General features: G+C 40.1%; 2 protein-coding genes across 3 annotated transcripts in view; both read right to left on the reverse strand.

Moving 5' to 3' along the window:
* Positions 1 to 14,121, reverse strand: part of ttyh2 (tweety family member 2) — a 182,892-nt gene extending 168,771 nt beyond the window's left edge. Inside the window, exon 1 of one of the 2 annotated variants that reach the window (XM_034193845.1) lies at positions 13,817 to 14,121. In XM_034193845.1, the coding sequence (XP_034049736.1) occupies positions 13,817 to 13,945 (129 nt within the window). In that variant the 5' untranslated portion in view covers positions 13,946 to 14,121. The remainder of the gene's footprint in view (positions 1 to 13,816) is intronic. The other variant, XM_034193846.1, reaches the window with a different exon arrangement.
* A 3,734-nt stretch (positions 14,122 to 17,855) lies between these two features.
* rpl38 (ribosomal protein L38) lies at positions 17,856 to 23,566 on the reverse strand. Its single transcript, XM_034194535.1, has 5 exons — positions 23,529 to 23,566; positions 23,319 to 23,344; positions 22,806 to 22,866; positions 18,631 to 18,753; positions 17,856 to 17,920 (listed from the first exon to the last, which is right to left on the reverse strand). The coding sequence occupies exons 2-5, from the start codon at positions 23,319 to 23,321 to the stop codon at positions 17,895 to 17,897; spliced, it is 213 nt and encodes a 70-aa protein (XP_034050426.1). The 5' UTR covers positions 23,322 to 23,344; positions 23,529 to 23,566; the 3' UTR covers positions 17,856 to 17,894.
* Between the last annotated feature and the right edge of the window lie 2,654 nt (positions 23,567 to 26,220).

Here is a 26,220-nt window from a genome sequence, read left to right on the forward strand (position 1 = left end):
AAGAGGTCATGTTGCCTTATGCTGAAGAGGACATGCCCTTGAAATGGGTGTTTCAACAAGACAATGACCCCAAGCACACTAGTAAACGAGCAAAATCTTGGTTCCAAACCAACAAAGTTAATGCCTCGCAGATGTGAAGAAATCATGAAAAACTGTGGTTATACAACTAAATACTAGTTTAGTGATTCACAGGAATGCTAAAAAAGCAGTTTGAATATATTAGTTTTGAGTTTGTAGCGTCAACAGTAGACACTACTATTATTGTGAACACCCCCTTTCTAATTTTTTTTTTACTAATAGCCAAATTTCCTAGCCTTAACAGTGTGCATATCATGAATGCTTGGTCTTGTTGGATTTGTGAGAATTTACTGAATCTACTGGTACAGTCACTTGCCCAGTTCCGGATCATTGCCAGTTCCAGATCACTGCTGTAGTTTTTGCGCCGCTGTTTCTCGTAATCAGCACGAATAAGCTAATACTTGGTACCAATGGTAAGATTGATGTTTTGTCTACAAACGACCACAAGCTCGACTGGATCCAGCCGTCCTTGTGATCAGCAGAGGAATCCAAACATTGCGGTGTCTGTGGTGTGCGCGCTTTTTCTGACTCACTCATTCCTGCAAGTTTGAAAGTAATGATCTCTAAAACGTAGCAAAGGTGAGTTAGCCATTCGGTGGTTTTGGTTCTAGAGTGGGAAAATACTTACTTACTTGGGTAGAAAATGTCAGTGTGTTATGTCTTGCTGTTTAATTGCTGCACGCATTTATCTCCGACGGGAAAATCTGCTGGTTGCGGATCACTGAAGCAGCAGCCTCGTGTCTGTAGTTGTGAGCCATGTGGACTTTGGGGGTCATCTCAACATCACGAATGGACATGAATGTGGGGGCTTTTACTTTTTAATTCGGGAGAAATCTCACCTCCACACTTCATTTTTTGCTCGTAAAAACGTATAACGGCGCTTTTCGAAACAAAGTAAATTCTCATTTAATAAGTATAATTTATATCACTTTGTGTTCAAAACACATTCTCGGGCACAGTGTGTATCATTCTGCATTAGAAGGGCTCCAGCCAGATGCCAGGAATGAACCCAAAGTGACACAGAGTGTCGTGATCCAGAACTGGCAAAAGTTATCCATTTCTGGCGAATGTTTGCACCACACATAATGCGGCTTCACACTTTAAGTAGAAGCGCTACTCCACCCAGACTTTTTCAGCTAAATAACATCCAAATACCCAATACAACAATAAACAATTAAAGGACATTCAGTTGCATTATGGCTCCATATAGCGGGACTTTAAAAAAGGTGATCAGGAACTGGGCAACCGTCTGTACCTTGTTTCCCATGTAACAATAAGAAATATACTCAAAACCTGGATTAATCTTTTTAGTCACATAGCACTACTATTATTCTGAACACTACTGTATAGAGAGTACTGAGGTTTTGCTTATTGTTTCCCTGTGTGCACCACAGAGGCACATCACATCAAAAAGTTTCAATCTGTTGATTGCTTAGCCAGTGAGTTTATACACATACATGTTTGAATTTGTGACATAGCCACCAACAAATGCCTTAATTATCAAAGCCAAAGTAAAAAACAAAGAAACCTGCCTTTAGGCAATGTCAGCTTTTAAATTTGTTCTGAAAATAGGGGTCTAAAAGTAAGTGCAGCTAATGCACTCAAGCTAAAGGCATCGCTAATGTTTAGCAGTGGAAGGAAAACAGAAGACCTATACATCATAACTGACATTTCTGGAGTGTAAAGATCTGCGCGGACTAATGGAACACACAGAACACAAAACTGTGACAATATGAACACATTAATAATATTTCTCATTCCCAGAACTGAATACTTGATAACAATGGATTGTTTTAGTGATCCAGTGCATTTCCTGCACACACCTGCACATACAGTATAGATATTTTCCTGAAAAACCTTTAATATCACACAGAAAAGCCTGTTAGAAGCCTGCACACCACATTAAGGAGTAGGTACATTGAGTAACTTCTATTTATATCCCTTCATAACTCTTACAATTGCAGCAATAAACAAAACAGAAACTATATACAGTGTTAAAGCGCCACAACAACACTGTAATTTAACATTGTTCATGCACTGCTTCTTGAGCAGCCATTCCTGCTGCTTTTACTCCATTTCACTATGATTATAAATGAATTTGTCTTAGATAGTAGGCACGTGTCAACAAGACAAGCAGGACCAAATTTCACTGGTCCAACAGGAAAAATGACAAAAGGATGAAGCAAAGCTGAGTCAAACGAGTGTCAATGGCATGACATTCACATTAATTAAACATATTATATGGTACAATTTGTGATCTATCTAGTCAACAGTGACTATGATATTGTTTGCTGATGCATGTCCACAGAAATTGTGCTCTGTGGCATATAAGCCTAAAGTGCCTTATGCATGTGGCTCTATGTGTGAACAGCAAAGGCACCACTCTTGGCATTGAGGTTTTTAGTGCGCCAACCTCATTCAATAGATGAACTGCCATGTACACTTTTAAAATGATCAGTTAGGCCAATTTAACTGCATAACGAGCCATATTATTGCAGACAATACAACCCCAATTCCAATGAAGTTGGGAAGTTGCGTAAAATGTAAATAAAAACAGCATACCATATTTTTCGGACTATAAGTCGCACTTTTTTACATGTTTTGGCCAGGGGTGCGACCTATATTCCAGAGCGACTTATAAATGAAAAATATACTGGTAGATTCTCAATTAATTTACCGTAATAAAACAATTTTACGTGACAGAGTCGCTCTATGTTTTAAAATGGCCACCGGAAACGGAAATGCAATGCATCATGGGCACTGTAGTATGGCGGCTGCCCTTTAGGTCATGCTGGTCGCGATAACCAATCAGAGAACGCGTATTGGACGCAAAAATGCCACCAAAAAGAAAATCATACTCTGCAGATTACAAGCTGCGACTAGTGAAATATGCATCAGAAAACGGTAGCCGTCACAATATTATCATCTGAACTTTTCATGTTAAGTTAACACACCTGTATGTCCATGCGACTTATAGTCCAGTGCAACTTATTTATGGTTTATTTTTATTATAATGGATAAAGTGGCTGGTGTGACTTAAACTCCGGTGCGACTTGTACTCCGGAAAATACGGTACAATGATTTGCAAGTTCTGTTCAACCTATATTCAGTTGAATACACCACAAAGACAAGATACTTCATGTTCAAACTGACAGACTTTTTTGTTTTTGTGCAAATATTTGCTCATTTTGAAATGGATGCCTGCAACACATTTCAAAAAAGTTTGGATGGGGCAACAAAAGACTGGGAAAGTTGATGAATGCTAAAAGAACACCAAATTAGAAACAAATGAGTGGCATGACTGGATATAAAAGGAGCATCCCCAAAAGTCTCAGCCGTTCACAAGCAAAGATGGGGGCGAGGATCACCACTTTGTGAACAACTGTGTGAAAAAATAGTCCAACAGTTTAAGAACAATGTTTTTCAATGTTCAGTTGCAAGGAATTTAGGGATTCCATCATCTACAGTCCATAATATAATCACAAGATTCAGAGAATCTGGAGAACTTTCTGCACGGAAGCGGCAAAGCCGAAAACTAACATTGAATGCCTGTGCCCTTCGATTCCTCAGGCAGCACTGCATTAAAAACTGACATCATTGTGTAAAGGATCTTACTGTGTGGGCTCAGGAACACTTCAGAAAACCATTGTCAGTTAACACAGTTCGTCGCTACATCTACAAGTGCAAATTAAAACTCTACCATGCAAAGCGAAAGCCATACATCAACAACATCCAGAAACACCGCCGCCTTCTCTGGGCCCGAGCTCATTTGAAATGGACAGACGCAAAGTGGAAAAATGTGGTCTGATGAGTGCACATTTCAAATTGTTTTTGAAAATCATGGACATCATGTCCTCTGGACAAGGCGTCGGGGCTTGAGACCAGAAGATCCTCTGTTCAAATCCCCGCCTGACTGGAAAATCACTAAGGGCCCTTGGGCAAGGTCCATAATCCCCTATTGCTCCCAGTGTGTAGTAAGCGCCTTGTATGGCAGCATCCTGACATCAGGGTGAATGTGAGGCATAATTGTAAAGCGCTTTGAGCGTATAATGCAGATGGAAAAGCGCTATATAAATGCAGTCCATTTACCATTTACCATCCAGATTGTTACCAGTGCAAAGTTCAAAAGCTTGCATCTGTGATGGTATGGCGGTGTGTTAGTGCCCATGGCATGGGCAACTTACACATCTGTGATGGCACCATCAATGCTGAAAGGTACACCCAGGTTTTGGAGCAACACATTTCAGCAAGACATTGCCAAGCCACATTCTGCACATGTCACAACAGTGTGGCTTCGTAGTAAAAGAGTGCGGGTACTTGACTGGCCTGCCTGCAGTCCAGACCTGTCGCCCATTGAAAATGTGTGGCGCATTATGAAGCGCAAAATATGACAACGGAGACCCCGGACTGTTGAACAACTGAAGTCGTACATCAAGCAAGAATGGGAAAGAATTCCACCTACAAAGCTTCAACAATTAGTGTCCTCAGTTCCCAAATGCTTATTGAGTGTTGTTAGAAGGAAAAGTGATGTAACACAGTGGTAAACAAACCACTGTCCTAGCTTTTTTGAAACATGTTGCAGACATCCATTTCAAAATGAGCAAATATTTTCACAAAACAATAAAGTTTATCAGTTTGAACATTAAATATCTTGTCTTTGTGGTGTATTCAATTGAATATAGGTTGAAGAGGATTTGCAAATCATTGTATTCTGTTTTTATTTACATTTTACACAATGTCCCAACATCACTGGAATTGGGGTTATAATTACAGATAGCATCTGTGATTTAGAGAAATTCAGTAAAGCAATCTTGTCAGTCTTCTTAATGACACCAGAAAGCTCTGAACGGACGGGTGTGAGGAACAGAAGGAGACACAACCATGTCTGGCTCAAAGGAGAGGAAGTGGATGCGTCAGATGAACTCCAACCTCGTGATCTAAACATGACGTCTGGTACAAGCTCGCACACATACACAAATAAAAAGGAGAACTAGGTGCTTACCCTATTTTTTTATTTTTTTTTTAACTTTTCAGCTAAAAAGAGGTCTCTTTATGGCCTCTTTCCATCCTCAGGACAGAGAGACAAGGAGCAGAGGAACGTGTTTCTCACCAAGCACGGCTGGCCGCAAAATCACTGAGCACATTAGCAAACTTCCCTCAAAGCAGAGCATCAACATACAAAGGGGACTTTGGCCAATGCCACATTGTCCCTTTCTCACCGACAGGTCATCAACTCAACCCAGAAATGTGAGTCAACCAAGGGGCAGCACGTGTGTTGTCAGAGACAAACTGTAGCCAGGTGATGCTGCTAGCAAACGTTCTAACTGAGGGCAAGAAACTAGTTGGGACTCAGCCATCCCTGCTAGCACACCCCCAAACAAAGCACAATGAGAGATCATGACCTCGTACATTCCGTCACAGTCGATGGCCCAAAGCCAGCTGAGGAATTCACTACAACTGGCAAATTACGCATTGTCTGACAGCGCATGTAGCCTATTACAGGCATGGCTGAACAGCTCAATACTGCAGCCAACTAAAAACTGACTCAGCAGTTGGTTCACAAAACACTGGGACTAATTACACAGCTTGATTAAGGAGCTTGTGTTATCCCCTTAATTTGATTTTTATTATGAAAACCCAACACTAAGATCCAGACATTCAATGACGTCCTGGGCTTGGCCATCAGACGTGTATCTGTATATGGCGAAAGTACTGAACTTTTAGAAACATTCACTTATTTTGGCAGTGAAATTCATATCTCTGGGTTCTCTGTCTTTGCAATAAAGTGAAGCCTGGGAAGAGCTTAATGCACCATGAAGTTGCTGGATGGAGATGTTTGGTGATGCTGTCTTCCCAGCAGATCCAAATCTTTTGGGTTCTGGTGCGTCCTGCCTGAGGCTAACCAGTGTCCAACTACTGTAGTTATGGACCTGGCTGTGTCTGAACCTGTGGGTTTGTACCAGCGGTGAGCACAGTTCCGCTAATCCGCTAATTAGCAAAGCTAACTTTTTCATTAGCGGATTAGCTTTTCAGCTAACTTGGAAGACCATCAGTGGACCAATTAGCTTCCACTAAATTTAGTTCCGCTAACTTTCAGTCTGCTAACACTTTTTTGCTGAATAGTGAGTAAAGCTCAACAGTCAAAAACATTTGTAAACCCTAAAATCATACGTTAGTTCCTGTCTGTTGTGTGTCTGCAACAGTCAGGCTGCTGTGAGGCACTCAGTCCCCCCCCCCAGTTGACAGGCAGGTGTGCCAGCGGCTGCTGCACACAACACAGACAGTGGCAGAAGACATCAAATGCAAGGCACTTTTCACTCATGGTCACAACATAACTCTTCACCAAACTAACCACACTACTTGAACTATAAAAACACAACAAATCTATAACACTAACAATACTGCTAAACTAACATGTACTACAATAATAATAAAAAAACAAACCCTGAACTCCCATAATGCTTTGCAGCAGCAATCGACAGTGTGTCTGCTTTAAAGACAGCGTGTACATGCAAATCTTTAACTTTTCCAAGTGAAAAGACACTTATTTATGGAGTTGAATTTGTCTCAATACCTGCAAATGCACAGAGGTTGATCTACAAATAGTCCTTGATTTGCACACCTGTTTTGCAATATCAGACCATAGACTTCTTATAATTTCAATGTCAATTTATTTAGTTTATATAGTGCCAAATCACAACAAAGCTGCCTCAAGGCATGTCACACAAGTAAGGTCTAACCTTACCAACCTCAAGAGCAAGTACACAGGCGACAGTGATAAGGAAAAAACTCTGTCTGATGATATTGAGGAAGAAACCTCAAGCAGACCAGACTCGAAGGGGTGACTCTCTGCTTAGGTCATTCTCCCCCCCCAAAAAACTTTACAATACAGAAAACAACATAAGGTCAATTAAAACAATTAGCAACCACATCCCAAATTATTCCTAACTTCTTGACTTAAAATAGCTTAAATAAACGCCTCCCTCTCTCCCCTAAGTATTTTATTCATTTTTTAGTTTTTAAATGGTGAATGACTCGCTTTTGGAGTCAGCCTCAAATGGCCATTTAAGGAAACACAGCTTTTGGCAGTTCTATGTTGGCTTCATTTTTCAGCACCAGAGGTTGTTGGTTAGCACCACGTACTTTACACACAGACGGGATTGACAGTTCACACACACATACTTAGACTTGTTAAATGAAGCCAGGATGTGTGTCTGTAATATATTTAGTTATATGTTCCTGAAAAGATTCATTAACAGAACAGCGATCTGTTTTTCTTGTTGGAGACACATGACGTGCCTTTTCAGCCAAAATAGGCCAAAATGTGCTTGAAAAAACAAACACTATATTTTACAGACAAAAACAGTCGATACTGAGGTGATCCTATGATAAGTACAGATTTAGAATGTTACTCATATTTCAGATTCTGACAGAAGGTGATACATGACAGTCTCAGATTTGACAGAGTCCCCCCCCCCCCCCCCCCGTTTTGGTGTAAAGCCTGTTATAAGAGAAAAACCCAAAATATCTCAAAGAAAGGATAACCAGTGGGCAGCCACAGTCCAACACCCGGGGACTAACTCCAGAAGTAGAGACACTGCCTTGGTCAAGGGCAGAGAAAGGAGCAGCCCTGGGGGAAACCCATGCAAACACGGGGAGAACATGCAAACTACACAGAGAAAGCAACTGCGCATGGGTGGAATCAAACCCAAGACCTTGTTGCTGTGCCCTCATTATTTCCAGCCATGGCATTACATGATTCCATGAGTAAGATCAGTAGTCACAGTATAAGCGAAGTGCACATCTCGGGCCCCGCGGCGCATTATGGGTACGCCAAAGTTTTCGGCTACCAATGCACATGCTATGACGGCGGAAAGCAGCGAGGAGTGCTATAATTTGGATCATTTCAACCGCTGGAAAGTTGACAATTTAAAGCGTTTTTGTAAGCGCTGCAGATTGCCTGTTATGTACGGCAGTAGACAGAAACGGAAAGAAGTGCTGGCTGTGCTTGCGTATGCTGCATCGTTATAGAAACTACAGTTGGTGCCGACAAGGGAGGAACAGCGCGTTGCTGTCGAAAAAGACCAGTCCTTGTTGATAGTTGGAGACAAACAAATTTCTGACCCCTTGAAGGCAACTGACGGATTGCTAGACGAAGCCTAGAGACTGAAACCTTGGATATTGCAGAATATTTGCTAAGCAGGGATGAGAAATCGCGACTCCGCCGGCTTCATAATGACTACAAGGAAGATGGGTCTCACATATAACCTCTTTGGTGTCACGTTTGTTTTGATAAGTTGACAGACATACAATGATATGTGCATGCATGCAGTTTGTTTATAGAACTTGTCAATATTACGCGCCACGTCATTCATGGCGCGACATTACAGTTATAAGCCGATGCACGAAAACGGCAGCACGGTTTCAGGATATTGACAAAATAAATGTGTGCAAGAAACTTCCAATTTTAGTCCGTCTTTTACGTCTGTCTGGATCTTTCTTTGCTGTGGGGAAATTGTGTAGAATGAACAGAGGTTTACAACCACATTTCTTCTTCTTTCCGTCTTTGTGTGGACTCGGCCGAGCTTTGCAATCGTGTGTTTTCAGCCAACTTTAAAGCCTATAAATTCCGTTCGAGCATTTGAAAACAGCACAATGCGCCCCTGTCATTATTGTATGCGTTGCTTAAGGCTTAAAGCCTTTGACACAATCCCTGTAAAAACCTTAACTGTTACAGTCCGCTAATGCTACTGTATACGAAATTCAATGGGAGCGGTGTAAGTTTGGGAGTCGAAATTTTTGCCCCCGTTTGACCCACGCATGTGCAGATGCGTTGCGCACTTCGCTTATTATAAGAGTAGAACCCAAGCACAAGACACACATCGAGAAGCATTTGGAGATGAACATGGAGGAACTGACAGTGATACAAATGTGGTTTAGCACTGGATGGAAAAGATGGACATTATCAGGAAATTAAGGATACGGCAACACGACCAGAATCCAGGCGCACAAACGTGGACTCAATCACAATCAATTCCACAAATTTTTACCTTAGAAAAGATTTTCAAGGTCAAAGTCCTGTTCGAAGTAACTTTTCATAAGCTAAATTAGATGTGATTGTAAATTAGATGTGGATGTATTTAGTTCATGCACTTACTGTATTTGTTGTCTTTCTGCCCCCTGATTCTGTTCTCTCTGTTTAAGGTGTGGCTACATCCAGAGATGGGAGTCAGTGTTATTCTCTGCAGGCCTCCCATCCTGGACACCAGCATGGACTCCCAAAATTTCCTGTATTCTCTATTGTGTTGGTAGCATGGCCCAAGCGGAGGGTCATCCCTTTGAGTCTGGTCTGCTTGAGGTTTCTTCCTCAATATGACTGACAATCTGACTGTTGTCAATAAAACAGTCAGATTCTGTGGACACTTTCAAGTCCAGACTTAAGACGCACTTATTTTCCCTTTCATATGGCTTGCATACTGGTACAGTTTTGTTTTACGCTTTTTACTCTTTTAATTCATTTTATTAGTAATCGGAGCGGGCCGCAGCCTCAACTTTACCTAAATTCTGGGTCTTTTAGTGAAGTTTAGGGCTAGTGGCCGGCGATCACCTTAGTATTTCTCTGTTTTTCTTGTTGTTTAATGCTGACAAATTATACAGTATTTCTTGTCTTTCTGATGCCTGATTCTGTTGTTTCTCTCTGTTTAAGGTGCAGCTCCATCCAGAGATGGGAGTTGTATTTTGTTGGCAATCCTCCTGTCCTGTGCACCAATAGCATTTCTTGTATATTCGTCCGTGAATTGTTCTGTAATTTATGTCTGTAGCATGGCCCAAGCAGAGGGTCACCCCTTTGAGTCTGGTCTGCTTGAGGTTTCTTCCTCAGAGGGACTTTTTCCTTACCACTGTTGCTCTGGGGGTTGGTAAGGTTAGACCTTACCTGTGTGAAGCGCTTTGGGGCAACTCTGTTGTGATTTGGCGCTATATAAATGGAATTAAATTGAAAAATTGAAATTGAAATATCATCAGAGGGAGTTTTTTTTCCTTACCACTGTCACCTGTGTGCTTGCTCTACTAGTTGGTAAGGTTAGACCTTGTGTGAAGCGCCTTGAGGCAACTTTTTTTGTGATTTGGCGCTATATAAATGAAAATAAGTTGAAATTGAAAAATGCATTTGAATCGAAATATTTTGTGTTGTCCGGTTTCTTTTTTCAACTTTTTCGGTTTCTGAATTATTTTTCACAGAACACTGGTTACCTTACCTAGGCAGTTGTGGTGACCAAGTGGTTAGTTCACTTGGTTTCAGTGTGGAAGGTTCCTGGTTCAAACCCCCCCCGTGCCACATTTCTCTGTGTGATGTGGAGTTGTGTCAGGAAGAGCATCCGGCGTAAAACTTGTGCCGATTCAACATGCAGATCCTAGTTGGACTTGCTGTGGCGACCCCGAGTGCAAAACAAGGGTGCAGCCGAAGAGACTTGCTTACTCTGTTGTTATCTCTGCTATGCACAATTTGTCATTGTTTTTTGGCACTTGGTTTCTGACTGACAACTGGAAGACAGACAAGCAGGCATAAAATTGGAACCTCCGTCCAGTTTTGGTGGTGTAGGGAAATCCATAACAGAAAAATACGAGTGACTGAGGCACTTTTGATTGAGATATAACGCAAAATGTACACCAAATGGGCTTTTCAATATTAAATTCAAATGTCCACAAAGTCCATAATCAGATCAGATCTGGATCAAACTTTGTCATGTGATAGTGAGTGTCAGTCTGCACCTCACTTTCAAATATGAGAGTGATTGGGGCACGTTTGATTAAGATATAATGTAAAATATACATTAAAGGGGTTTTCATAAATTTAAATGGCCACAAAACCTCTAGTCTGGATCAGATCCAGATCAAACTTTATCAGTCCATAAAGGATTCCATCCTACACCATATGAAATATGAAAGCAATTTGATCTTTTTTTTGACAGCGTTATGAATTTTTTTAAATTTGTTCAATGTTAAAGAATAACGATTTTTCTAATTTTCCAAGATTTTTCATGACTTTGACCTTTGACCCATGACCTTGAAAGTTTAATCAGTTCTTGCCTATCAGGATATGAATCAATAAAATAATATATGAAAAACTGTGGGTTACAGGCTGTTCACAAACAGGCAAACAGGGCCGAAAACATAACTTCTGTCCAACTTCATTGTTGGAGGTAACAAGCTTACCAAATGCCAGTCACATGTACAGTACATCACGAGGACATTCCACATAAATGACTGATTCATTTCTTGATCATACAGCCAGAGATTTTTGAAGTTTTAAATTCTCAGAAAAGGATTAATACATCTGAAGGCTGCTATAATCTTGACAGTACAGAGAAGCGAATGTGATTCAAGAACAGAACAATTAAAATCTTATCTGACAGGCGATGCCCTCAACTACAACAACTTCAGAAATTTTTCAAAAGTCCTTTCATCCCAGATTGATATCAATTGGCAGATTCACATATTTCAATGTGAAAAACAGCTCATTTTAAAAGAAGTCTGGTAATGTCCCTCAAAAAAATTAACCCTTCTGAAAGGTTTACTTGCAGATTTGGTGTTTTCTAATTACTGGATGCCCTTCCACAAAATAAATGAATAAATCACACTGTAATAGAAATCCACCTTGGGTGGGGGGGTCACATTCAAAAAACAAGAACTAACCAATGAAAGCTTATTACAAAGGGTCAAAGCATATAAAGTGAGTAAAAGGAAATGTGGCTGTCAGGAAAGAAACAAAAGGCGTGGCAGACACCAGCAGAGCCGTCAGGATTGGACTGACTTCTTCTTGTCATGGCAAGTGCTCAAACATCGTAATTATACCATTCAAGGAGTCACGTGTCGTTAACACTTTGCCTCCCAGGAGGTTTTGGGTTCAAAGCCCACCATTCCCATTCTTCTTGTGAATCCTCCATGCACAGGAAGGGCATCCTGGGTAAAATTTGGGGGCGTGGCCAGCTCCTGTTTATTTGTTATTATTCTACACAATGTTTATCGATGGATTTTAAATTATGGGGAAACCCGACACTGTCACGGTGAGCTTTTTTCTCTGTGCTGGACAGACCCAAAGTTTGACTAAATTGTTTTCGGATAACATTTTCCACGTTGATGCTCATGTATTACTAGCTAGCATAACCAAGGGCGCTCCATCCCTCACTGGGGTTGAACTCATAACCACCATAACGGGAGGCAGGTGCTCTAACTGTGACACTAAAACCTATAGGTTCTCGCATCTGTCGTTAGAACACCTCTTCACCATGGACACTGAGGTTTACTTCACCACACGGCACCACCTGCTGGCCACTGTTACATTAGCATGCTAACATCTCTGTTAACACCTCTTGTAAATCACCTCAGAGGTATAATCTGGTTCCAAAACAGTGTTTTTAGATTTTAGAAGTTTTTTTTGCTCACTAAGTATTGCAAAATATACAAGAAAAAAGACAAACAGATTTATACAAAAAGAGCCGCCGCCATTTTGGGTTATTCTGTTTGATCGAGCACCTAATGTACGTCACTCTGCCTAGACTGGAGGTGGATGTGTCGTATGGCTCAGTAGTTGCATAAAATAGACTTTTCATTTAATTTGGCCCTGGCGTACAGAGGATCCTAAAATCTGGAAACATTTGTTGACAACTCAGAAACATCTCAGTAATGGAAACATTATTTATTATGCAGATTAATGCATTTTATGATGTTTCTGTCTTTAACCCTTTAATGGTAAACTCAACCAATTGGTAGAGCATATTGATATCTACTACATTCTATTGAAAAATGTGAGGAAGATTTACGGAGAGTTTGTTTCTGATTGTGTCATGGTCGGAAACAAAACAAAAATGCACTATATTACCCCATTTAAACATCTTCTACAACAGGGGTGCTCAAGTTCGGTCCTCGAGATCTACCTTCCTGACACTCTTAGTTGTCTCCCTGCTCCAACACACCTGAATCCAATGAAAGGCTCATTAAAAGTCTGCTAACGAGTCTTTCATTGGATTCAGGTGTGTTGGAGCAGGGAGACAACTAAGAGTATCACGAAGGTGGCTGTCGAGAACCGAACTTGAGCACCCCTGTTCTACAATATTACTTTTAATTACAGACAGAAATATCATAAGATGCAGTAATCTGGATAATAAGTAATATATCTGAGATGTCTCCAAATGTTTCTGGGTTTTAGGATCAACCGTGACGTAGCGGCCACTTGTCTCTCTTTGCTGTACAAAGCCCACTCTGATTGAAAATGAATGGCAGCTGGTCTCTTTGACTCTGTCTCTTTCAGCTAATGTGATGGAGGGGGTCAGACTGTGGGCGTGTCCCAAAGGCTGTTGGTCAACTAAGTGGGCGTGTCTTCACTGAGCAGACATATGTCACACAACTCTCAAACAAGCTGTTTCAGGGATAAACTTTACTTACAGTAGGGTCATTTTTGCATGCGCACATGTAGAATCGTGGGACTTTGCAGATATTAAATTTCAGATGCCACTCTTATTTCACTGTGGACAAACTATTGTCCACATGATCCTTTTAAATGTGGTTCACTCAGATTTGGCTACTATTTAACCGAGGTAATTATTCATACATTAACCGTTGTAGTCTTTTTTTTAAAAAATCAATCCCAAATAAGATCTGGTGGAAAAGTTGATTTCTCCAAAACCCACGCAGGAACCTTGATCTTGTTTTAAAGCCTGTTTTTTTTAAGTGATCTGACCTGCTGGTAGTTCTCCTCTTCGGGTCGGAACGTGTTTTCAGTGGGTTGGAGTCTCAGGTTGATATGAGGAAAATTATGCAGCCAGTAAGTCCACCAGGGCGCAATGTAGTCCACGCGAGCAGAAGACATCCCTGCTGGACCGACAACAAAGTTGGTGCTGTCCAAATGAGCCTGTTTAACCTCGTCTCATATCAAAGAAAGAGCCACATCACGCTCACACATGGCTCACAGAATCGTCCCACGGACAGAAAACCAGGTCAGCCTTTTATTCTGGAGAACAATCACGCTGCGCCCACTGTGGACGAACAGCTACTCCACGCGTACGGGAGCGCGCAGTGATAGTAAGAGCGGGAGCGCGCAAAAACGCTGTGTGGGCTGATTTTTTTTTCCCCCTTCTAAATTTTCAAGCCCGTGTTTGTATTGCGGTCATTTACAAAATAATTACCTACAGTGACACCTAGCGGCAAATTAAGACAACTGCACAAACTCCCTTTAAAAAAAATACTTTTGGAAATATTTAACTGCAGCGCGTGCAGAAAGTATTCACAGCACTTCTTTCACATTTTGTTACAGCCTTATTCCAAAATGTATGAAATTATTTTCTTCAAAATTCTACTCACAGCACCCCATAATGACAACATGAAAAATGTGTTTGAGATTTTTGCAAATTTATCACACACACACATATATATATACAGTAGTGTTCAGAATAATAGTAGTGCTATGTGACTAAAAAGATTAATCCAGGTTTTGAGTATATTTCTTATTGTTACATGGGAAACAAGGTACCAGTAGATTCAGTAGATTCTCACAAATCCAACAAGACCAAGCATTCATGATATGCACACTCTTAAGGCTATGAAATTGGGCTATTAGTAAAAAAAAAAAAAGTAGAAAAGGGGGTGTTCACAATAATAGTAGCATCTGCTGTTGATGCTACAAACTCAAAACTATTATGTTCAAACTGCTTTTTTTTTTTTTTAGCAATCCTGTGAATCACTAAACTAGCATTTAGTTGTATAACCACAGTTTTTCATGATTTCTTCACATCTGCAAGGCATTAATTTTGTTGGTTTGGAACCAAGATTTTGCTCATTTACTAGTGTGCTTGGGGGCATTGTCTTGTTGAAACACCCATTTCAAGGGCATGTCCTCTTCAGCATAAGACAACATGACCTCTTCAAGTATTTTGACATATCCAAACTGATCCATGATACCTGGTATACGATATATAGGCCCAACACCATAGTAGGAGAAACATGCCCATATCATGATGCTTGCACCACCATGCTTCACTGTCTTCACTGTGAACTGTGGCTGGAATTCAGAGTTTGAGGTTTGTCTCACAAACTGTCTGCGGCTCTTGGACCCAAAAAGAACAATTTTACTCTCATCAGTCCACAAAATAGTCCTCCATTTCTCTTTAGGCCAGTTGTTTTCTTTGGCAAATTGTAACCTCTTCTGCATGTCTTTTATTTAACAGAGGGACTTTGCAGGGGATTCTTGCAAATAAATTAGCTTCACACAGGCGTCTTCTAATTGTCACAACACTTACAGGTAACTCCAGACTGTCTTTGATCATCCTGGAGCTGATCAATGGGTGAGCCTTTGCCATTCTGGTTATTCTTCTATCCATTTTGATGGTTGTTTTCCATTTTCTTCCACGCATCTGGTTTTTTTTGTGCATCCTGTTTCCACTGATCATCCTTGAGATGTTTCTACAGCTTAAATGGAGTCCACCTGGGGTAAATTCAGTCAATTGGAGATGATTTGTAAAGGCAAACACCTGTCTACATATAAGGTCCCACAGCTGACGGTGCATATCAGAGCAAAAACCAAGCATGAGACAGGATTGCCTTGAGACTTGCCTGAAGGACTCTCAGACCACAGGAAACAAAATTCTCTGGTCTGATGAGACAAAGATTGAACTCTTTGGTGTGAATGTCAGGCGTCATGTTTGGAGGAAACCAGGCACCATCCCTACAGTGAAGCATGGTGGTGGCAGCATCATGCTGTGAGGATGTTCTTCAGCGGCAGTAACTGGGAGACTCGTCAGGATTGAGGGAAAGATTAATGAAGCAACATACAGAGACATCCTCAATGAAAACCTGCTCCAGAGCACTCTCGACCTCAGACTGGGGTGACGGTTCATCTTTCAGCAGGACAATGACCCTGAGCACACAGCCAAGATATCAATGGAGTGGCATCAGGACAACTCTGTGAATGTCCTTGAGTGGCCCAGCCAGAGCCCAGACCTGAATCTGATTGAACATCTCTGGAGAGTTTTGAAAATGATTGTGCAGCAATGCTCCCCATCCAACCTGATGGAGTTTGAGAGGTGCTGCAAAGAGGAATGGACAAAACTGCCCAAAGATAGTTGCACCAAGCTTGTGACTTCACATTCAAGAAGACTTGAGGCTATAATTGCTGCCAAAAGTGCATCAACAAAGTATTGAGCCAATGATGTGAATACTTATGTACATGTAATTTCATTTTTTTTTTGTATTTGCAAAAAAATACATTTTCATGTCGTCATTTTAACCCTATTACGCCAAGTGTATCATATTTGATACAGGATTTCCTGATATGTCTGCTTCATCAGTGTGATATTTTCTCCCCAAAAAACCCATCGTATAGAATGAGATACTTTAATGCACAGATAAACCACCAGTCAGTATCTTATGCATCAGAGGGCCTTCAGATGAGACATTCATAATGGCTGCCTGAAACAAGTGATCCACAGTAATTTTCCTAAGAAAATGCAGCATTTTATAGGTTTGAAATGTTTGCTCTGGATTTAAAATGGATGTTTATATGCTAGAACGCCCAATGTAGCAAATATGATACAAATAAAAACTCATATGCAAAAATTTTTTTTTTTGATGGTTTTGTTTAAAGGTCCACAATAAAGACTCGTTTCAAAAAATTATAATTTTCTTACATTTATTTCACAGGGTGGGCTTTATAGGGATAAGGTTCTGAGTAGAATTTTGAGGGGAAAATGAATTTCATCCATTTTGTAATAAGGCTAACAAAATGTGGGAAAAAGTGAAGCAGTGTGTATACTTCCCAGATGAACAGTATGTCCCACAGAAAAGCAACTCAGGTTATTAATTTCTTCAGGCTATTCTTAACCAAAGATTCTTCGGGCAGCTGGTCCCAAACGTTACACTGAGGTACACTTTGAATTCTGAAACTATAAAGGAAGTAAATGCTTGTGCTTTAACTTTTTTTTATATAATTTATTTTTTATCAAGCTTATCTATTTTATACAGTTCCATATCATGAATTGAATCTCAAATTCAGAAAAATCTGAGGTCCACCAAAAAATTGCAGTTTTGATCAACAAGAAAAACTGCATTTTAAAAATTAGAAAATCTGCTCAGAAAAACTTCCAAAATATGGTGCTTAATTCTTTAATCCTGATGTGTGCAATTATTATGACAAACAAGTAATAATTGTGGACTAATTGCTGTCTGAGGTAACTGAAGAGTAAACATAAAGTCTCCACTATGAGATTAATAAAGTATATATATCTCTCTTATTTCCACAAGACTGTGTATTCCCATGTGCTGAACAGAAAACGTAAATCCCATGGCTTCAAATTTAGAAAAGAAAAAACAAAAAAACCCCTTAATTTTAAACTTAATTTTTATGTAATTTTAAACAATTTTTGTCCACGTTGTAAACCACTGGTGTTGTAATAGTCCGTCTTGCTATCAAACTTAACATTAGCCATCATCTCCAAAGAATTCTATCAGATTTTTGTTTAATTTGTGGGCCTCCAGACTTGATAATTGACACATCAAATGTTTTACTTTATGCAAGCACATACTGAAAGTGTGTATATATGTCCCAGCTTTTACAATATACTACATTCAGATGAACAAAATGTGTCAGCAAACAGCTTTGTTACTTTTGAGCTCGATCGAGAGCTGGCGCTTTGCAACTCAACAGTGACACCAAGTGGAAAAATGTTGGATGCTCACAACTTTACAACAAGACATTACAGGAAACATCTGATGACACAGTTGCTTAGTTTTTTCATTTTTTATTACAATTATTTGTACATCAGCATCTACTTCAGCTCCTTCACAGCCAGACCTGAAAAGAAACAAAGCACAATTTAGTCAACATTCTTTACCCAAATCACACGTTCACATTGACATTATATCCCCAAGCACATTTATGTACACAAAATATTTTATGTATTGAAATAAGAACAAAAAAAATGCAAAGCTACATTTTGGGCTGCAATATGTCAAGATTTATTGGGACTATTTTCTTCACTGATACATAAAACCAAATATGACAACACACACAAATGCAGCAGGAATACTAGATTTTAGCTTGTCCACATGCTGTGTACTTCCTCATCTGTGTATCAGTGTTGAATACGAACCCCCCCCCACACACACACTTGAATCCACAGATAGTGTTGCTAAATCATTTAACACCTTTACTGTCATCAGTCTGAAGTCCCATCTTACGGCGTCCTTCGAGATAGTCTTTTTTTTGGTCAAAGTTTGAACAAGCATATGGTATATTACAAAACAGTATAAATTCTTCAGGAGAAAATATAATGGTGCAATTAATACAGTTAGACACCTACTAAATAATTAATACTGCCATCTTTTGCAGTCGTGTGTATCTCAATTATGTATTATTAATGCCACTCATCAAAAAAGCCTTTAATTTGACACCAAGACAAATATGTCCTGACGTCTAATATTCAAATCGCCATATCAACCTTTTCTGTTTTATAGTAGACGACAGTGTCGGTCTTCCCCAGACGTGAACCAGCTGAAACCCACCTGGAGGCAGTGACTGTTTGAGCTTCTCGGCCTTCTCCTTGTCTGTGATGACCAGCGTGTACAGGTACCTGCTGCAGCGCACTTTGAACTTGACATTGTCCTTGTTCTTCTTGATCTTTACAGCTGCACAGAAACACAACAGACTGTGTTCTGCATCAAGTCAACAACTTCATAAATGTACTTATAAAAATGAATTTAAATTGTACAACACATTCACAAAGTGGAACGACAAAGTGCACTGTTGAAGTGGTGGAAATAAATGTATGGACATCAATCTGAACTACAGAGTTCAATATTTTCATTTCGAGAAGGAAAAAAAAACCCCATCCTGGACCACCACAATATTTGACTTCAGACTTTTTAATTAAACCTCACAATCTTGTCCTTGTTTTCAACGAGTTCACACAGATCTCAAAGGGACCCAAAACACATCCGACATTTCTTCCTAAAAATCCACTCTGATGCTAAGTTTTAAAATGCCCGTAAACCCGTGTTCCAGACCTGCCCCTTGGCCTTCTAGTATGTGGAGGCAGGCTCAAAGACGTTACATTAGTACGTTACATTAGTATTTTAATGTCCTGTTCGGTTTGTAGAACGGTGGAGCTACTCATAGCACATAAAAACACACCACCTAGGCTAAAATCATAACACCACCTAAAAACCGCAACAATACGTAAAATCTGTAATAATACTAATCATACCTAGAACAACACTGACACTGGGCAAGTTAATAACGCGTTTAGGTAAACTTCCACAAGGTGACAATTCTGTTGCTAAAAAAAAATTCTTTCCTGACCTAATCACCAAACCTGGTGTTTGGTTTTGCCATTTCTCTCTTAAGACCAGCTTCTACCTGGCACACACAAGACATCAAAATTAAAGTGTAAAAAAACAACACACAATTCCAACATTTTCACTTCAGCTTTTACAGTGGCTCACCCAAAAAAATAGTGTTGCACAAGACATCACAGGTTAAAAAAAAAAAAAGAATGGAAAGGGGCTGATACCCAGTCCTGGGGGGGATCTTTCAAGTAAGGTTGAAATGTCACCATTTGTTCTGTGTAAAGTGACGTGCTCCTTGAAAGGTGCTATATAAATTTATTATCAATGTGCAATAACTTCCCTTCACTTAAGAACAGGACATCTCTTGGGAAAATGTAGAATAATCTTTTAACCCCAACAGTCTCGTCTTTGTTGGATGAGTTGTTGTATCTTTTCGGGCTATTCCACTGTGTCATTCCTTCCCATTACCCCTGAACAGCAAATCGGGACAGGTTTTGAAGCATCATAGTAACTTCTTGATCCATTTTTGTCAATCTTGAGCAAACTTTGTACGCGTACTGGTTATTAGGGGTGTCGGAAAAAAAAATCGATTCACGTCCAAATCGCGATTCTTATTTATTACGATTCTGAATCAATCCAAAATGTCCAAGAATCGATTTTTAAAAAGCATTTTTTAAAAACATTTTCTTGCTTACTCACTGCGTGTACTGTTTGTCAGGCAACGGCTTCCATACTACAGCGTCCCCGCGGGTGTGTGTTTGTGTCCATGAATGTTTCCGGCGTGCTTCAAACATTCACGAGCTGCAGCTTAGCATGGTGGATGAAGAGCTAATTCAGCCAGCACCGTCTTTGCTGAAGGCACGTTTGGATTTCATTATTTGCTGTGTAAGAAGGAGCTTGACATGACTTATGCAGTGTGCAAAATCTGCAAAGTGAAAGTCAAGTACTTCAGAAACACTTCAAATCCGCAGGCCCACATGCTAAGCCATCACCCGGAGCTAGAAGAGGGGAGCAGCAGTCAAATTTTCAAACTCTTCAAAAAAAAAAATTAACCCAGATTCTTCAAAACTGTTGATAGTACGTATTAACTTCCAGGTGTTTGTCATCTTAACCCCTTCAATCATGTTCAAATCTCTCGTCTATTTATAGTGAATACAGTTCAAATCTTGTTAGATCGTGCTCCATCGGAGTACAAAATGTGAAGCCGAACCAGCGTGTGTTGCAGTTCTGGCCAAGGGAGCAACTCCTTACTTTAGTTTTCTGGAGGGTTGCCAGGTCTGCACTTTATAAGCCATCCAGTTGCCAGGTCTGTATTTTCAGAGCCTGCTAGGAGGCAAGCGAGATTAAACCATTTCATCCCTTTTTACACTATTTTTTTGGATCGTGGATGATTGTAGAAGAACGGCATCCTGTGGAATAGGGGTGTTAGTGATTGACACCTTGTACACCACCAGATATTTCTCTGGTCTTAGAATCAAATGCAAACAGATGCAAAACGTAAGTGATGCTTCCCACCTTTGTTTGCCATATATTTTACGAAGTGGATAGTTTGCCGGATACGGCAAACACGCACCTAGCACTATTTGACTGGATCTCACCGATTGGCTAGTTCAAAAGACGTCATCACAGAGGGTATTTCAACGTGGCGGCATGTTGCGGCGCCCTTGGCATTAAGTGTTGGTGCTAATTTTTCATCTTTAAAGTAGACCTGCATTGAAATAAATGTGGTCAGATTTCAGAAAGAAATAGCTGATATGTATTTATAAGACCCTTGTGAATGCAGTAAAGTAAATCTGTAAGCCCAAATTTGTAATTCAGCGGAGAAATCTTCTTTTAAAAATGACAAATTTGCAGCTAAAATTTAGCTCTCTGTGAAAAGTTTGTACAGCCGTATCATTTCCATGACGTCAGGGACAAGACGACGCGCTCCTGCCTTCAGTCCGATCCCGCATTGAAATTGATTTTATCTGTTAGTAGTGTTACTTATACACGTCCTGGTTTCAACATCCAAAACTAAGCTGCAATGAATGTGAGATACAGATCTGTGTGCTCAGATCAGCAACGACATCGACAGCGGGCGCCGTTCTTCCTCTCCCGCTCTCTGCCTCCGCTGCGCTTATTAAGTCTGCGGGCTCGTTAACCGCTGACGCGGGCCACTCACACCGCCTGCGTCTGCTTTGCAGCCGGTGTTGTGCTAGATTCAGCGCACAACACCGGCATCACCTCTCTGTCTACTGAATGGAGGTGCAGCCAACTTGGAACAAGTCCAGAGACTACGTTCGCCGTTTTGATGCGGAGCAGCCGGTGACACCTGTTGCTGCAAGGACAGACTTCTTGCTGCAAAATCCACAGCACCGCACGTCTCGGCAATCGGAGCCCCAGAGCTCCATGGACGCTGAGAGAGGTTTATATGTTTTTAATGACTGGGATTCTTTGCGGGTCTCGTCTCCATATTCCGCGATGGTACCGGAGACGAAAGACAGTAGATTTTCATTGCGACACCACTCAAACGGGCGTATAAAAAAGCCCCCAAGATAATTTTCAAGCACAAATAAAAGAAATGTGTACTCACCAAACGTGCCGCAAAACAATATGAAGTTTTAAAAAAAGTAGCGCCTTCCGTATAAGGCAAGAAAAAGGTGCAGATGCAAACTGACATAAATCCACAAATTACAAATGGCGCAATGCATGCTGGGAGAGGGTCTTGTCCGTGACATCTTGGCAGCGTCCATGATGAGAGGGACAATTTGCGGAGGGCTAAATGTTAGCTGTAAATTTGTCATTTTCAAATGAAGATTTCTCCGTTGAATGACAGATCTGGGCTTGCAGATTTACTTTACTACATTCAGAAGGATCTCATGTGTAAATGCAAGTCATTTTTTGTTCAAAAAATCTAACCATTTTTTTCAGTGCAGGTCTCCTTTAAATGCCGTTTTGGGTACTATGAAGTTGTTTGAATCGGAACAGAAAATCACCTACTGGCGGAGGGATTCTCGGACGCTAAAAGCAGCTCAAAAACCTGGCATGGCCGTGCCCGAAATTATTTCCACCATGTGGCGAAAATTATTTCCACCGGTACTTTTCACCACGCGTTGGAAATAATTTCGGGCATGGTGGAAATATTTTTTGCAGTCTTGCAGTCTTTTCTGTGTTGGGCGGGGATGATAAATAAAACCTGCAAATTCAAAACAGAATAGAAATGAAAATACAGAAATCCATGTCAGCACGTGTGTTTATCCTGTTTTCTCTGTCAGTGTCATGTCTGCAAAACCTTCGATCAGTCCACGTCTGCGATGACGTCAGTTGAACTAGCCAATCAGCGAGGAGATCCGGTTAAATAGCGCTAGGTGCGTGTATCCGGCAAAATATCCACTACCAATACTTTAACTTACACTTTGCATCCTTCCTCCTGGCTGTCAGCAGGAAGTCTTTGATTTCTTCAATCTTCTGTGGCTATCAAGAAAAACAAAAAGTACACCTTTTAAAAATCCAACCGGCACATTTAAGCAACATGCAGATTAACAGTGATGACAGATAATGTCAGGGGACCGGTGGAACTGCCGTTTCTGTTTGTACCGAAACGCAGCACTTGGTCCATCATTAATCTTGCAAGCATAAGAATACATCACGGACACAACACAGCCTGTGATGTTAGGACGTCTTGCTGTCGACCAAAGAAAAATTTCTTTAATAAGGCAAGTATTAACTGACTACGTTAAAACCAATAAAAACATGAAGTTCATGCCGGGCGGCCCAAAAGAGCCTGCTATGCTAATGCTAATCACACATACATGCTATCACAAACTTTTAGCAGATTGCCAAATCCAAGCAAACACACGTTTGGACGAAGGCACACGGCTGGTCACCTAAACGTGTCAAAGTATTTCTGGATAAAATCGTCTTACCATGTCGCCGTGTCCGCGGACTGAGGCTGCGGAAGATCACAGAAACACGGACAGTTTACTCGGTTTGAACAGCGTCAAAGAACCATCAAAATAGTAACCGTTAATCAAACTAATGAATGGACGAATTGCAGTCCTTGCACAAAAAGCAGTTAGTTATCGACATTAAAAACGATGGATGCCGATTAAAAATGTGATATTTGAGAAACTTACTCCGTCTGCTGGAGAGGAGATGAAAAGGGGCGGAACTTCCGGTTCAAAGTTATTTAATGTGCTGTCTACGGCGGGCTGCGAGGAACAAACCACTCAAAATGCGTTTTGGTTTATTCATTCACTTTTGTTGATAACCTATAAGCAAAATGCGCTGCTTTTTTTTTTTTTTTTTGCTTTGCGATTCGTGGGTAGACCTTAGCATTCTGTCCTTTGTCCAGCTTTGTTGATCTGAATTTTTATCTGACCAAGGATTCTCGTGTTGCCAGAATCCCAGTGAGAAATAAGCCGAAAATGTGCCCCAAATTGTTAACTGCCTAAAGTGGCTCACCAAAATGTATTTTCCATTTCCCAATGTTCTTCTTTTGAGCTTTATCGGATATAGGTCATTATTCTTGACTCTTCCATTCCTTTTAAATTCCGTGAGAGAGAGAGAGACTATCTTCAAGTGTTGCCAGAATTTCAGAGGGAAACAAGCTTAAAGAAGCTACTTGGCTCTTCAAAAGTTGCTCAAAAGTGGCAACTGCCGAAAATGGCTCAGCTGAAATTATTTGTCAATCATTTCATTAATTTTTCCAAAGCTGTGACACAACAAAATAGTAACATTATAATATTAATAATATTTCTTGCTATACTATACAGTTCCACCAGGAATTTGAAATTGTGAATAATGTACTTAGGACAGAACTCAGTACTTATAGAGGAACTGGCCAAATTTTGTCAGTACCAGCAAGTACCAATTCACTTTAAAACACCGAATTTCAATACCTCAGAGCACCAGGCTGCTGACAACACAAAATACCCATTTTAAGACATTTGTTGACTTTTCTTGACATATGTCTGTAGAAGCTAAAATATGCCAGATAAATAAATAAAAATGTCCTTTTAACTCGTGATAGAAAGAAAACTTTCATAACTTTGAAAAAGCTAAGTCAACACAATGGCGGCATCTAGTGGTCAAATTGCTATCACTACAACGAGCAATTTGACAACAACCAAAATATTTTCATTTATTCAGGAATTTATTTAGGATTCATGAAAGCATGGTTTTATTATATATCATCAGAGCTGTGCTTTACTTTTTCTCTGCTACACTTTCTGAACTGTCACAAACCTTTTCGGTGTCGCTGCTGCTACACTTTAGCAATGACAGTTTCTGCTCATATTCAAATGGCTTTCTGTTAAATATAAAAATAGTGCTAACAACTCAATTCCTGAGTGTTAGCTTCACAAATAAAAGTATTTTAATGACATTGCAGTGAGTGCAGTGAGTGATAATTGCGCAGCAAGCACTTTTACAAATGCTCACAAGCTAATGTCAGCCAACTTGTCTGAGCTGATGCTCAAATTTTCCTAAAAACAGAAATATTTTGACGTGTGTGTGTGATATTGCGTGTTTGGCGATAAATGAGACAAAAGACATTAGCTGTCAATGTTTTACTACTTTATGGTGAGTGTGGTGTTCAAGTTCTGTGTAACCCATCTGAGCACCTTCCCAAGTAACATTTTAAGATTTTAATAAGGTTATGGGAGCATTTTGTTAATGTTATGAGAACATTAGTTGATAATGTTATATTAACACAAATGTGTTTTTCCTTGGTTATTATATTTTGGAAAAATGTTTCCAGGAATGATCTGGGAACGTTGCCAGAACATTCCGTTAACAACAAATGTTCCCATATGATCATTAAAATATTCAGGACATTCAGGGAACATTCCTACAAGTTACATTGTTGTCTTTTTGGTATATACAGGGTCGCCACAGTGGATCCAGCACAGATCCGCATTGGGATTTGGCAGGTTTTACCACCTTATGCAGCTCCAGTTTTTACTGGAGAAACACACAGTTGCTAGTCTTCCAAAGAGGTCTCCTATACAACTACTAACCAGGACCGTCTTTGCTTAGCCTCTGAGATATGACAAGATCAGGCTTATACACAGCAGACTGACAGCGTTCCCACAAGTTTCATTATGTACATCAAATTTATTTAGGATTTTGGTAATTAATTTAATTTCCTTTTGTCAGATCAAAGTAAACTTTCTCATTGAATTCTTATTTAAAATAGAAATATTTGCACACATGCATATGGTCCTCACACCTGTACTCATTGTGGCCACCATGAGCTGAAAATTTCTAATCCTCACATTACATGAAACAATATGGAATGTAACAGTGAGTTGTTTTTTTTTTTTGAGTCTTCTAAATTTTCTCTCTTTTTTCAAAACATCAATTGTTATTTGTTGTTATAAATGTTATTGTTATAAATGTTACTTGCTTCTGACGGATTGTTTGTTGCTGTGACGCCACTCTGAACTTCACATGGTTGTATACGCTTCTTTTATTTCTGTTTAGCACTCTTTTGGTTATTAATTGTATCTACTCTGAACGTTATTTAACAACAGTTAGCATTCGCTAGTGGTTAGCATTCGCTAGCAGTTAGCTTTCGCTAGCAAGGTCGACCTCTCCCCTATCCGTTGTTACTTTTTATAGCTGTTTCTTTTCTACCCATTTAATACTTCTGTTCATTTTTCAGTTGAACTGCTGTGAATTTTAAGTAATTATTTTACTCCTGTGTAAAATCTTAGGAGCGGCTAGCATTTTCTCTAGCGGTTAGCTTGCGTTAGCTATTTCGGACCCCCGTCATCGTTTTTTCATTTCATTTTTTTTTTTACACTCCTGTTAGTTAATTAACTG

Source organism: Thalassophryne amazonica, chromosome 18 (genome assembly GCF_902500255.1).
Source record: "Thalassophryne amazonica chromosome 18, fThaAma1.1, whole genome shotgun sequence".
NCBI classification, from domain to species: domain Eukaryota; kingdom Metazoa; phylum Chordata; class Actinopteri; order Batrachoidiformes; family Batrachoididae; genus Thalassophryne; species Thalassophryne amazonica.